Here is a 14,540-nt window from a genome sequence, read left to right on the forward strand (position 1 = left end):
TTGCCCAGGTAACTAACTTGTGGAAAATTTTCTGCTATTAAGGAGAACATTTTGCAGCACTGCCACTGAGCAATGTGCCTCCTTCGCATTTAGCCACTGATGAACTATGCTATGAGATGCAACACCTTAAGGATTCAGGTGCAGCACCTGGCTGTGGTTCTGCGTCAGGACTCAGGTTATTGGTAACAAAAAGATCCCAAGTGGACAGTTCATGGAGGTCTGAATGCCACATCTGTCTCAACCAGGCTGGGGCTATAAGGATCATTCTGCCATCATCTTGCATGAGCATGACTCTGGAATCAGGGGTACTGGCAAGTATGCACAGAGCAGGTTCTTGTTCCACAGGAACATGAAAGCATCTGATATTAATCCAGGACTGTGACCCACCCGGGAACACTTCCTGTTCTGACAAGTCGCAAATAGATGCAGTGATGGAAAGCTTCCTATGCAGAACACCAAAGCTACAATCTTTTTCTTGACACCATTCATGGTCTAAGTTAAAGGATCTGCTCAGACAATCTGCCAGGCCATTCTGAATTCCCAGCAAATGAGACAGAATGACAGAGCCTTGAATACACCAATTCCACAACTTGACTGCCTCCTGACAGAGGCAATCTGACATGGCATCCCCTTCCTTGCTCACATAAAACACTGCTGTGATGTTGTCAGAGAGTACCTTGACAGTCTTGCAAGTTCCTGATGCAGGAACTGCTAACACACACAAAAATACTGACAGCAACTTCAGTATGTTTATGTGAAGCCTGGCCTTGTGAGCAGTCCACAAATCCTGAGCCTGAAGCGTACTCATATTAACTCTCCAATCCACGGTTTAAGCATCCATTACTAGAGTCATGGACTGGGGGAGAGGGGCAGAAGGGAACTCCCCTGCACACATTATCTTGGCTCATCCATTAATCCAGCACAGACAACACCCTGTCCGGGATCCAAACCAGCCTATCTAGGTGGTGAAATTAAGAATGCCTGACTGCCTTGAGCCATGCCTGCAGTGCCCTAAGCTGTAGCCTGACATAAGGGGTCACATACATAAACGCAGTGTTTGAGGCAATTCCTTACAGAGGTCTGAGGCTAGTCCTTAAGAGACAAACAGAGGTCCCACAGAGTTTGAAACCTGGAAAGAGGTGGGAATATTCTGGCTGATGTTTGTGACAGTCAGTGTCCAGAGACCCCAGGGGGAGTCTGAACACCAAAGAATAAGGAATTGAATCAACTGATAGTATATGATATTATTATACTATAAAAGTGTATGAAGTCTTATGAAAGCTGGTGACTCAGTGTTAATTGATATTATTGCACGATGTATGCATGGTTAGAGTGCAAAGGGTTATGTATGTGTGCTGGAAATATGTTCCTAAAATATGTTCTTGGGCCCTGTCTACACTACAGAGTTTTGTCAACACAAGTTACGCCAGAATACAGCCACTGCTGTACTTAAACCACTGATGCATGTCCATACTGCTTCTTGTGTCAGTGTGTTTATTTACACCATGCTATGAACCTTCTAATAACATCTGTGTGTGCCTGAAAATTAAACACATTTTAAATCACTTTTTAAAGTAGCACTTAGTAATTCAACCAAACTGGCATTCCTGAACACTAACCTGAGAAGCCCACACAAGGGGGTGGAGGGGGGTGAGTGTGCCAGCATGCTGTCTCCAAGTATAGACAGCAGCCGGAAGCAACCAATCATGAGGCAGAACCTGGTGCACAGACAGCTAGAGTCTCCCTGTCCCCACACCCCAACTCAGAGACCAGTACACTGTGATTCTCTCCAAGTCCTCCCACCCCCTCCCCTATAGTCCAGGCAGAAGTGTGTTTGCTGCCCAGAGTGGCATGCTCAGCTGGGCAGTAGCTATGTGAGCTCTGCACACTGAGGAATTTCAACACTTTCTGAGGCTTTGAAAGGGGAGGGGCACATACCTGTATAGCTGGATGCAGGGCAGCAGAGTTCAAAACAATGAGCAGAGCGGTCATGGTAAGTATATTGGGATACCTCCTGGAAGCCAGCTACAGCGACATAACAAACGCAGTGTCTACACTGATGCTTTGTCAATCTAACTTTGCTGCAAAAAGCTCTATACCGCTCACTGAGGTGATTTTATTTTGTCGGCAAAGCAGGAGAGTTTTGTTAGCGGGAGGAACAGTGCAGTGTAAACACCTCCACTATTTTGTTGGCAAAAGCTGCCTTTTGCCGACAAAACTGTGTACTGTAGACAAGACTTTAGACAAAGAAATGCAAATTCACCAGTCTGCCAGTCAAGCTTTCTAAAAAAAGGACAATACAAGTACATTTACATATTAAGTGAACAAAGCCATCAAGTTAACAAGAGAAGACAATTTAGCAATTATACTGGCCAACCAAATCTGCACCCCAGAAAACCTTCCAGGCTCTTGATGAAGAGAAAATGGACTTTGGGTAATACAAGTGAAGCAAAAAGGCTCTTTAGTTATCCAACACCGATGGGATAAAGCATACAGAAATCTCTGAGGCTGTGAAAGTTGGATCCCTTAGTCTGGAGGACTAGGGATGCTAGCAACTTGATGCAAGAAAGAAAATTGCAAAAATTAAGTTTTAGTCACTAGAAAGCACGCTTTGTCTTATTTGTAACCATACCTTTTCTGTTATTCTTGCTTAGTATCACTTAAATCTCTGTTCTTTGTTGTTGAATTTATTCTTGTTTTATTAATACACATCACTGTATTCAGTTAACCAAACAGGCTGATGTGTGCTCTGTGTCTTTGGTAGGGTTACCAACCCTCCAGGATTGTTCTGGAGTCTCCAGGAATTAAAGATTATATCATGTGATGAAACCTCCAGAAATATGTCCAACCAAAATTGGCAACCCCACTCTTTAGAGGAAGCACACTTAATTTCTGGTTTCAAAGTAGCAGCCGTGTTAGTCTGTATCTGCAAAAAGAACAGGAGTACTTGTGGCACCTTAGAGACTAACAAATTTATTAGAGCATAAGCTTTCGTGGGCTACTGCCCACTTCTTCGGATGCATATAGAGTGGAACATATATTGAGGAGATATATATACACACACATACAGAGAGCATGAACAGGTGGGAGTTGTCTTACCAACTCTGAGAGGCCAATTAAGTAAGAGAAAAAAAAATTTTTGAAGTGATAATCAAGCTAGCCCAGTACAGACAGTTTGATAAGAAGTGTGAGAATACCAAATGGCCATTACAAACACTGAATCTATCTCCCCTTGTAAGTATTCTCACACTTCTTATCAAACTGTCTGTACTGGGCTAGCTTGATTATCACTTCAAAAAATTTTTTGCTCTTACTTAATTGGCCTCTCAGAGTTGGTAAGACAACTCCCACCTGTTCATGCTCTCTGTATGTGTGTATATATCTCTCCTCAATATATGTTCCACTCTATATGCATCCGAAGAAGTGGGCAGTAGCCCACAAAAGCTTATGCTCTAATAAATTTGTTAGTCTCTAATTTGCCACAAATACTCCTGTTCTTTTCACTTAATTTCTGTAATTGTGGAGAGAGGGACTGCACACTGTAGGGAGATGTCTCTGAGGAACTCAGGAACTGGAGTTGATGAATTACCACGTACAGGGCAAGGTTTAAATTGGTGAAGTCTTGAAGAGTTTGCTGGCAAGTCAGACAGTTTGTGTGTCAGAGAACTGATACACAGTTTAGCAGCAGTAAAGCTCTCGCTCTTGCTAAGGGAGAATGGCAACACAGTGGCTCACAGTTCTAGGTGTCCTAAACAGATCACATCACAATGCTGCCCCCAGTGAATTCTATCCTCCCCAGAAGCATCACATTGACTTCTCTTTGTTCACTTTCAGGTCCAGGACATGGAAGAGACTTATTGTTTGATGGATTGCAGCCTATACCTGGTGTCTGAAAGGAGCCCAGACTAACAGTAATCCATTTAAGAATATACATGGATACCTCTTAAGGAGGTAGGCAGCCACTATTGCTGTACACTTGGTAAAAACCCTGTATGATGATCACAAGCTGCATGGCAGGACAGTGAATTAGTCTTCTACGACAAACCTCATGAACATACTGTGGGCAGGATGAATTGCCACATGGTATATGAATCCTTTAAGTCAAGGGAAGCAAACCGATCTCTTGAATCTAGTGAAGGGATAATTGTAGTTAGAGGTACAATACAGAACTTTTTTTTTATATTGAGATTCTGTAAGTCTAGGATGGGATGGAAGCCCCCTCTGGCCTTGTGCATTAGAAAATATTAGGAATAAATCCCCGTCCCAATGAATAGAGGGCTTCTTTTATGGCTCCCTAAGCATGTAGCGTTTTCACTTCTTGTCTTAGCAAAGCCTCATGAAAAGGGCCCCCGAAGGACTGTGTTGGGCCGGGGGGAGATAGAAAGGAAGTGCAGGGTATATCCTGATTCCACCATGCTAAGCACCCATTTGTCTGAGGTGATGGACTGCCACACATGTAGGATATGGTATAACCTGTCCCAGAAAGGTGGGGAAGGGTCAATAAGTCCCAGGCTGGGTAGCATACGGTCCTCAACATAAAGTCAAAATTGCTGTTTGGTGCCCTGGGAATGCCTAGATTGGTCAGCCTAATGAAAGGGGTCGTACGGCTGTCTAGGTTGATATTGAGGACCATATTATGGCCAGAGCTTGGAAGCCCAAAGACTTCAGAACTGGTCTCAAAGCCTCATCCATTTTGGATGAAAACAAGGCACAATTCTCAAAAGGAAGGTCCTCAATTGTGTGTTGTACCTCCCACAGGAATCTCTGAGGACTGTAACCAGGAGGAAAAGCACATTATTACTGTTATCACAGACCTGGCTGCAAAGTCCATCAAGTCGATAGAAGCCTGTAGGACTACTAGAGAGATGAGGCAGCCCTCAATGATGAGTGACTGGAATTGCTCTCTGGAAGTTTCAGGCAGCTTGCTGGCAGACTGGGATCTGACCTACTCATTTGAGAAATCATATCTGGACAAAGAGTGTTGACTGGCAACATGAAATTGTAAATTTGCTGCAGAATAAGTTTTTCTGCCAAAAAGGTTGAGGTTTTTTTGGCATTTTTTCTTAGAGGGTAAGCCTTAGCCTGACCCTGATGGCTCATCTCTTTCAGCATGGCCACAACTAATGATCCAGGGGTGGGATGTAAATAAAACAACCCCTTGGGACTGAACCTGTTATTTTCATTCAATTGTTTGGTCACTGGTGGAATGCAGGAAGGGGGCTGTCAGATTGTTTCGGCCTACTGCATAATGGCATCATTTACAGGGAGGGCCACCTTCCCTACCACAGAGAGATAGAGAATGTTAATGAGCTTGTGGGTACTCTCCTCCACAAGCTCCACTTGAACGTCCAGAAAGGCTGCTGCTCTCCTGAGGGGGTCCTGCTGCATCTTAAAGTCACCTGGCACCAGGGAGGATGCATCCAATACCAGGCCCTCATCCTGGGATGAGGGAGCTTGAAGCAGGGGCAACAGAGATGACTCCCATGGCTGATCTTGTGGTATCAAACACCAACTGCAGCTCTGTAGCAGGCTGAGCTAAATCTTACATCTGGGAGTGAGAAGGCTGATTGGTACCTACAGGCCTGTCAGTACTAATAGGAGAGTGCTCCCTTCTGGGGAGATGTACTTGTGCTTGACCTTGGTGATGTCATTCCCCAGAGTATCCAATAGGGCCACTGGAGGAACACTTTGGCAAGGAGTCTTCAAAAAGCTTCCCTTGGAAAACCAAGGGGGCACAAATGCCGGTCTAAGGGCAGCCTTCATGAAGATATATCGGAGGCACTCCTCCCTCAGCTTCTTCATCCTGGTGTTGAAGCCATGACAAATAGAGCACCTGTCTCTAATGTGGCCCTCACTCAAGCACTTGAAACAACAGGAATGAGGTTCACCAACAAGCCCAGGCTTTTTACAGCCTGTGTAAAATTTGAAACCTGGGAACACGGACACAGGCTCCACTGGTACTGGGTTGGGTCTGGAGACTCACTGGACTGGAAAAATCCACAGTGATTCTCCTCAGAAGTTTCTGAGGAGACTTTAAAATCCTTTGGAACCAGAGAAGAGTCCAGAATCATTGAGTAATCAGGGGAGAAGAAAGAAAGGTTAGCAGAAGCAGATGGATCCTCCTGTGGTAGAACTGGTTCCTTAGGCCTTGGCTCCTCCTGCACCATTAGCTGCTCAGGGGGAACAACATCTCTTCATATTTCCAATCTAGGTGGCTCTGGAAACTGCTCTACTGAACACTCTGGAGACCTTCCCCTTGACTGGGTCTATGACTGAAACCTAGGAGAACAGGAAATATCCCAAGGGCTCCAAAATGGCCAAAGCATAGGGCATGGGGAACCAATAAGCACAGTGCCATGACTATCTGTCTGCTAAATTATCAGACCCAAGCCCGATGCTCTCCTTCTGCAGACAGTCTAGAAGACTTGCTAGATCAACTGAGTCTAGGAGGAAATGGTGAGATAGTAGAGGACTTTGAGCCAGACTCCAGAGAGCCATCTCAATAATGAGCAAGTATCAGGGGCACAAAGCCTGCTGGAGTCACTCAGCAATGTAATCTAGCTGTAGCCTATCGTGAAGAGGCCAGCATCGGTACCAAGGCAGTACCACAAATACGTCTTAAGACATTGATGGCACATCATCATTAACTGGTGTCAGGAATGACCTCTCATACTCAGTGCCATGGTATAAGCTGGAGTCAGTACCCAAATGGAGTCCCAGTACCAACGCTGTTGGTGCTGAGACAGACGCCAAAGACTGTACCAGTGCCATCACACTTTATACCAGTGCCAAAGAAAGTACCTGAGAAGGCGTAAGCCCCTACAATACTTCTTGTCTGGAACCAACATCACTACCACTAATAGTCTCCGCGTCAGAACTGAGAAGACAGACAGACAGACCTGGTAAACAGGAAACAATGCAATGGACTCCTGTACCACAAAACAGTCCGTAATGGAGAGGCAAAACAAACCTTTGCTGCATTTTAATCTTACAGGGTTGTCAATACCAATAATATCTGCCCCAAAACAGCATCCATTGTTAGGGGAACCAACAGTTACCCTGAAAACTGTACTGAAAATCAACAGTATGGCACAGATCCTCCTGCCACAGTACTCGGGAAACATGGGTTGACAGCTCAGCTCTACCTGGGTACCTGAATAGTCTCAGTGATGATCTGAGTCCTTTTATTGAAGAAGAGGAGGAACTCTCAATGTTTACCATTCAGAAATGCCTCTCTTGTGTTATGGAATGGAGGAAAATACAGCAAATTAATAGTCATTTCTACGGATAGGAATGCTCATTATTACTGCATAGAACATGCATGGATCTAACCAGCAATTATATTGGACAAGAGATACTGGTTTGTCCTGTGTGTCCTCTTTCAGGGAGGCCCTGGAGAGGAAAACCAACCTCTCTATGTGTGGCGAAGACTCCCCCTGCAATTGGACTCTATCAGAGACAACCACAACCACACTTGTGGTCTGCAGACAGGCGGGAAGTGAAGTGTTTCCTCCAGGGCCCAGAAGCCGAGGCAGGACTCATTGCCTTCTCCCCAGGTGGTGTTTGACGCGCAGGTCTCTGGAAATCTGCTTTCTTTTCTTGAAAGAGGGGCAGACATTGAACCTCTCAATGTGTCCCTCATGAAGACAAAAAAGGCAGTACATATAGAACTCACTATTCAGGATGGACACCCCACACAATGCTCAGTACTTAATGCTCAGCAAGTGCTGCATGCCACCAGTGCGTAACATCAAAATTAACTAATACCACACAGTACAAAGTAAAAAATAAAAACAAAAGTGTACTATTTGCCAGTCATGTAGAGTGCTAAACAGACAGACTACGCACAAGAAAACCCATGAGGAAAACTGCAAGGGGAGCTCAGACTCAGGCCATGGGCAATGAGAATAAAATGAAGAGAGTCAGGGAGGCACCACCCAGATATAACCTCAGGAGGAGCCACAAGGATGTCAGGACGCATGCACCGCCCTGACAGGTACTGCTGCGAAAACTCTTCTGCTCCAGCACATGGGGTACACAAATATGCCTGAGTGGAAAAAATGTGTTTAACCATTCAAAAAAGAATCTCAGATACTTCCTGTGGACCAGATGGATGTCAAGGTGGAAATCTGTCTTGTAAAGTACAGAGCCATAACCCAGTTGGTTCTAATCTTTGGACTGAAAAGGCCCAATTTTGGCAGTCCTTGTTTTTCTAATCCTCTTGCAGGACCTGGTCTTTTGCTGGATACTACTAAAGATCCTGAGGTCAGATGTGCCTAAAATTGTTCAAGACTATAGGGGATACTTGGTAGTGTTTATTTACTGGCTGTGGGCTGGAGGGGAGTAAGGCTAGAGAATGCCACAGTCCCCTTCACTAGGTCCATTATACCTCTCATTACCTGGAGAACAATTCTCGATGGCAGTGAGGATGTCAAATTTTCTCATGGTTCACCATTATCTGGATGTTCAAGGTTTTGTCTATCTTTGTCAGCAAGTCCTGTAAGATTTTAAAATCATATATGGTTGATGTCAGGGCCAAAGTGAGTGCTTCATCAGGAGAATACAAAGACTCCTTTGGTAGAGAAGGTATTTGCAGTGCATCTGCACCACCACAAGGGGCTTCCTCCATCTCGGACATGGGGGTCTGGCCACTAGAGCCTCCTCTTAATCACATGATACAGTGGCCCACTCCTGAACATATGGTAGGGTAGGTCCCAGTAAGGTCAGTGGGCTAAGGAGGCAAGTTATAAGGGTACCATCCAAATTGAGGTTGACCAATCCATTGCCAATTATACATCAGCATTTGCTACAGAATTAGTCCAGAAACATTGCAGGGGTTTCTCTCTAAACTGATGGGAAAAGGTTCCTGACTTGATGTACGGAAGGAGGAGTGACTGGGAGTTGGCAAGGTGAAGTTCACCTCCAGGAAAATCAGTGCCATTAGCTGCAAGTCTAGTGCTGGGACCAGTATCGGTGCCCTATTCTACCCTACAGATATGGTGGTTTTGGTGCCTTTAAATGTTTTTTTCTCTCCATTGAAGCCAGGTGTACCCTGATCATTGGTGCACTTGCCATAAACAGCCTAGTCAACTCCAGCTTAGTGGATGTCTCTTCTTCAGGTTTGGATGTGACTTTTATGGACTGCTCATGTAGATATAATCTGAGACTCATGTATGTCCATTTTCTGGTGCAAAAAGCAATGGCAGATTGAGCACTTATCAGGGACTGTCCTTCCCTGAGGCAGAATAGGCATTTGCTTTATCTATTATCTAAGGCCATAAGACAACTGTATGATGGACAGGGTTTAAACCCTGGGGATTTATGTCCATCCTGATGGCATTTGGTGCCAAGTGCCTCACACCACTGTAAAGAGAGTCTTCCCCATCTTTTTCCTGATAGAGGGGCACAGCCACTCTGCCCTTTACGCCCTCACACAGGAGCATGAGATGGCACAGGGCATATGTGCAGCTCAGATAGACTGCTACTCAGAAAAGATTCAGAGCTTGTGTAAATTCAAAGAAGAATTTTTATTTTCAGTAGTCTCCCAGAAGGCCTCATCTAAGCAAGGCTAGGAACCTCATATTTTTAGGGATGAAGCATGCCACCATATCCGACTTAGGGAAGACCTTCCAAATATCAGAACCCTGGAGAATTACTGGCTTGAAGTCCTTTTGGGGACTTCTAGCTATTGTGCTGGGGGAATATCTGCCATCTACTCGGATATGATCCTGGCCACATATATGGCAAGATGGACAATAAAACACAGAAGTCTGGTCCACCTTTCTGTCTAATGGGTCTTTAGAGATGCTGTGCTGGGGCCAGCTAATGGGAATGACCCTATAACTTCTCCATTTCTCTGAGATGTGGTACAATTTTCTTACTTGGAGTGACCATCCTGTATCCATGAATAATCACATTAACTGTTTCAATAGAAGTAACAGCTTCTTTTCATCCAGCAACAAGCACAATCTCCCACACTGAACTTAATTTCTGGTTTGGAGAGATGAAGCTATTTTAGTGCAGCCCAGGTTCTGGCACAAACTAATATGACAATGGCAATGAAGAATTAAGTTCCTTATTCAGAAAAATGCTGACGCATAAACAGCTTCACCAAGCCTGTAGTTTGAATAATGGCTAAGAGGCAGAAATTGAAAACAAAAAAAACAAAAAACAAAACAAAAAAAAAGGGCAATACAGCATCAGCAGTCCTTTATAGGACTCCTGTTTCCTTTATCCAATGGGTTAGGAATGAGGCCTCATTTTCTAGAAGGCCTGACATAGAATGGCCTCAACACAGGAGGCCTGAACCTTTATTTGTCTCATTGCAGACCCTTCATTGATGCAGTAATAAAAGCCACAGGTGAATTTTGAGGATGCTCACAAGACCCACCTTCACTTCAAACTAAGGGCTTGTCTACACTTGAAATGCTATAGCTGCAGCACAGCAGCTGTGCTACTGTACCGCTTCAGTATAGACATTCACCACAGTGAAGGGAGGGTTTGTCCACCTCACTGAAATGCGGTAGCATGGTTGACAGAAGAATTCTTCCATCGACTTTGCACAGTCCACACTGGGGGTTAGGTCGTTTTTAACTACGTGGCTTGGAGGGTGAGGGGGGAGGAGGGTGGATTCTTCACACACCTGAGCAATACAGCTGGATCAATTTAACTTTTGGGCATAAACCTGGCCTACGGCTGTCACACTGCTTACCTCTACTGCAAACCCTTCAGGTGAGCAGGACACTCCAGTTGAGGGTTATTACTGTGGGCTTAAGCAGTCACTGGAATTAAGAGCATTTTTTGCCCTTCTTTTTCTTCTGTGAATATTATTGTGAGTCAGCAGTCAAGACCACCTGTTCACTTCCCTGAGCTAAAGAAAGAAATTAGGACACAAAGGAGAGCTATGGGGGAACAGAACACACAAAGGACCAAATATACTAATTATTCTGTTGATGCTGTTAATTGTCAAATCATGTTACATAAGAGTGCCAACTAGCCATCAAACCTGAGTACTGGCAGAGTTAAACAAGATAAATTCTAATAACTTACTGTGACACATCCAGCCATTGGTATAGTGTTATCTGACATCTCTTGGGGTAAGTCTATTTGTAAGTGAACCCGATGACGATCTGGACATATTCTCATATCCCTGCATATTCATATAATAAGAAAAACAGTTTAAGAACAAGATGGAGAACTCAAAAGATAGTATACTAATAGTTTAGACCATGGTTTCAGGAAAGCTTAAAAACTCTAAAATTTTGTAAATACCATAACTGAGACAGAAGCTTAACAAGAAACATGAGGAACAGCAAACTGGTGTGGGGGACGGGAGAAGTAGAGATTTCAGAAATGTGATGTGGAACTCAACAGCAGCAGAAAAAACAAGCACTAAAATGAAAATTCACTACTGAGGGTTATTTATTTTTACTATCTGATCTGTGATATGACCCAATTGCAATAGGCACTACATATTAATCCATTAATGTGTGTGCACATTTAACCTCTCCTCAATCCACCAAAGCAAGAGAGAAGATAAAAATTATCTTCAACAGTTCAATTTACTTGAAGAGGTCATTTTAGCACATAATGAGGAATTATTGGTGTTGATTAGTCATCACAAATGTACGCTCAGACTTAACTATTTTAAGAGATCAATAATAGTGATCATTACTACAAAAAATATCACAAAGGGCTGTAATGAAAGAATTCATCAGTTCTATGCTCTTAAAATGTTGGTGGTTAGCTCACTGAACAGTTATTTTCCAAAAGGAAAATAGATTTATCACACAGCCCCTTCACTATTAGAGGAAAACTAGGGGGCAGGCAGGGAAGTAATCTTATAACTTTCAAAGATACCTGCTGTCCCCTGGAGGAACATGAACACTTTTTACTGTTAAATATGACAGAATACTTATCACCAGATGGAAGCAAAAGAACCATGACTGCAAATCTAATGTGAATACAATTCTCTAAAGGGAATTCTTATCATTTAACTAGTAACAGTCATTCAAAGCAGATTACATTAAACTTGTTAGCATAAACTTGATATTTTCTTACTTGCAAACACCAGATCTTTTAAGGTACTGACAAAGAGGCCTTGCAAGTTTCATATCTTCTTTGGCCTCAAGCACCCCCGCTGTAAAGTCACACAGTTCCGGTGGAATTTTAGCATCTGTGTGTTCTAAATAACGCAGTACACCAACTGCATGGCATCCATTTCTTTCTGTCAGCAATAAGATTGATTTTGCCTTTGTGTATACTTGATCTATAGAGGAACCCTTCAGAAAAGGGGAAGAAATTTATTTTTAGGCTTTAGAAGTTCTTCAATAGTCATGTGGCAAAATGTTACTATTAATAAATGAATGCTAGCCAGCAAAACTAAAATGCCCATTAAAAGCTACTCAAACCTTTTCTAGTACATTCTGGAAGTTATCAGACATGCTGTGTAAGCGCACACCAAAGACTCTTGGAGAAGCAGGAAAACTAAAATGAACCACACAAGTTGCATCAGTAATTCCCAAGGATGGCATGCAGTCATCAGTTAAAACTGTAAAAGAAAATAATTTCAAATATACACGTCATGCGTAAGTACTACAAAATATTACAGAAAAAGGCACATTACTTAATGGTATTTGTGCTTGTTATAGCTGTTCTCTCCTCTTCATCCTCTACTAACTATTTTATGACTATTTTTCAATAATCTAAAACGTTTTCCTGTCTTCCATAAACATACTTACAACAGGTATCACTTAACCCCTTTGCCCGCAGTCAAAAAACTTTACACACATCAAAAAATAAGAACACAGGATAGAGGAAGAGGCGACAAATTTTTATCACAGGTAATTTTAGTATGTTAAGATGTGTCTTCTCTTTTTCCATTCAACAGAACAATTCCTTACCCTGAACTGATATAAAAGAATAGTAAAGAGGAGGAGGAGGTCACTGTATCATGCTGTTTGCAACAAATGATCTAAGAGCAGAAATCATATAAAGTAAAATGGATGACAAACAGATCTTTACAAAAGACATTTACACAACAGCTTTGATAAAATAAAATAGATAATCCAATACCTTAAGTGCTGAACAATGCTCAGGGTTTAACCCTTCTACATCCCCAGAAAAGGTGTCAATTAGAAGCAACAAAGTGGTGAGGCAATAACTTTTATTGGACCAACCTTTTACCTCACCCACCCAGCTTGTCCTTCTAATAACTTGGGACAAACACTGGTACAACAACACTGCAAACAATCAATCTGAAGTAGCAGTTTTTCAGCTTGATGTTTACGAACTTCAACACGTTTCCTCCAAATTTGCAGCACAATAATTACAAATACAGTTTAGCCCAAAATAAAGCACAGACCCACAGGTTCCATTGTTCCAGGAGAGTTCACAAAGAGGACCTCAAAAGTGAAACTGCCTTCAGGAAACATACATGTACAAAGTACAATAAACTAAACTCTGAACTCGTATCCATGAAGTGAAAACTGAATGTGGAAGTGGCTTGCATTGAGGCCTTTCAAATGCTGCCAGAGGGAATTAATGGACAGGAGATATGGAAACCTATAGATTATTTATGCTGTAAGGTCTACTATACACCAATGAAGGAAAGCTTCCCAAGTCAGCTGGTACATAAGGTTGGTAGAGTTATTCCTAAGTATTAAAAGAATGGCGTCAGCTTCTGGCGATTAACCAAATACTACAGCATCTCAAATACTGTGCAGTTAGGCTCCATTTTTTGACACCCATATATTGAAAAGGGAACTCCTGAAGGAGGTTGAGAAAAACTGGAATTTTCATGATTGATTTTCCAATTTATCAGATCCTAAAAGACATCTTTAGCATAGATCTTCCTCACAATTCAAGCAAGAAGTGAGTAAAGAGGGAAGTTATGAAAAAGATACTACAATGAAAAGGAGAAGGCATCTGTGTAAGATGTTTCTCTCAGCGTCTGGAACAAGAGTTGCTAATCTTTTTGTTGGCCTGAAAGGCAAAAACATTCACCTGAAATACATCCCACATAGATGTTATAATTTGTAACGGTGACTTATGTATCTGCCACTCATCCCGAGACATGATGCAACTACAATCTATCAGTATGAGGGTTCAACATTCCATTAGAATGAACATTTTCTTGCTAACTCAAGAATGAAATTTTATTGCTTCTGATCTTAGCTTTTTGTACCTGCTTGAGGTACTTCACCCCATCCTGTTTTTGTTACATTCCAGTTCAACTGTGGAATAGTTTTTTTGGAAACAAGTTCTTATCTTGGCAGCTGCTTTGCATGTGACAGTTAATGCTTAAACTCCTTTTTTTTTTTTAATATATTCTGTGATGGACTCCCATCTAGGTACAACATCTGGGCAATCAGGAAGCTTGATGAAATATGAATGTTCTTTGGGAATGCTAAATCCAGATTCTGGTGCTAGAAACTCCTGCTCTGAAGAAGAAAAAATTGCAGCAGTCTTTGAGGAAGGTCCTACGTGTCTGTGCCCTAAAAGAAAGCTATCATCATGAGGAGGTGTAGCAATTGTCTCTT

General features: G+C 42.7%; 1 protein-coding gene across 2 annotated transcripts in view; it reads right to left on the reverse strand.

Moving 5' to 3' along the window:
- The window catches only part of TDRD12 (tudor domain containing 12), a 140,902-nt gene that overhangs the window by 53,093 nt on the left and 73,269 nt on the right, over positions 1-14,540 (reverse strand). For both annotated transcript variants that reach the window (XM_034788478.1, XM_034788477.1), the window contains 3 exons: positions 12,411-12,550; positions 12,061-12,281; positions 11,050-11,149 (listed from right to left, as the gene is read on the reverse strand). In XM_034788478.1, coding sequence (XP_034644369.1) covers positions 11,050-11,149; positions 12,061-12,281; positions 12,411-12,550 — 461 coding nt within the window. The remainder of the gene's footprint in view (positions 1-11,049; positions 11,150-12,060; positions 12,282-12,410; positions 12,551-14,540) is intronic.

Source organism: Trachemys scripta, chromosome 13 (genome assembly GCF_013100865.1).
Source record: "Trachemys scripta elegans isolate TJP31775 chromosome 13, CAS_Tse_1.0, whole genome shotgun sequence".
In the NCBI taxonomy this organism is placed as follows: Eukaryota; Metazoa; Chordata; order Testudines; family Emydidae; genus Trachemys; species Trachemys scripta.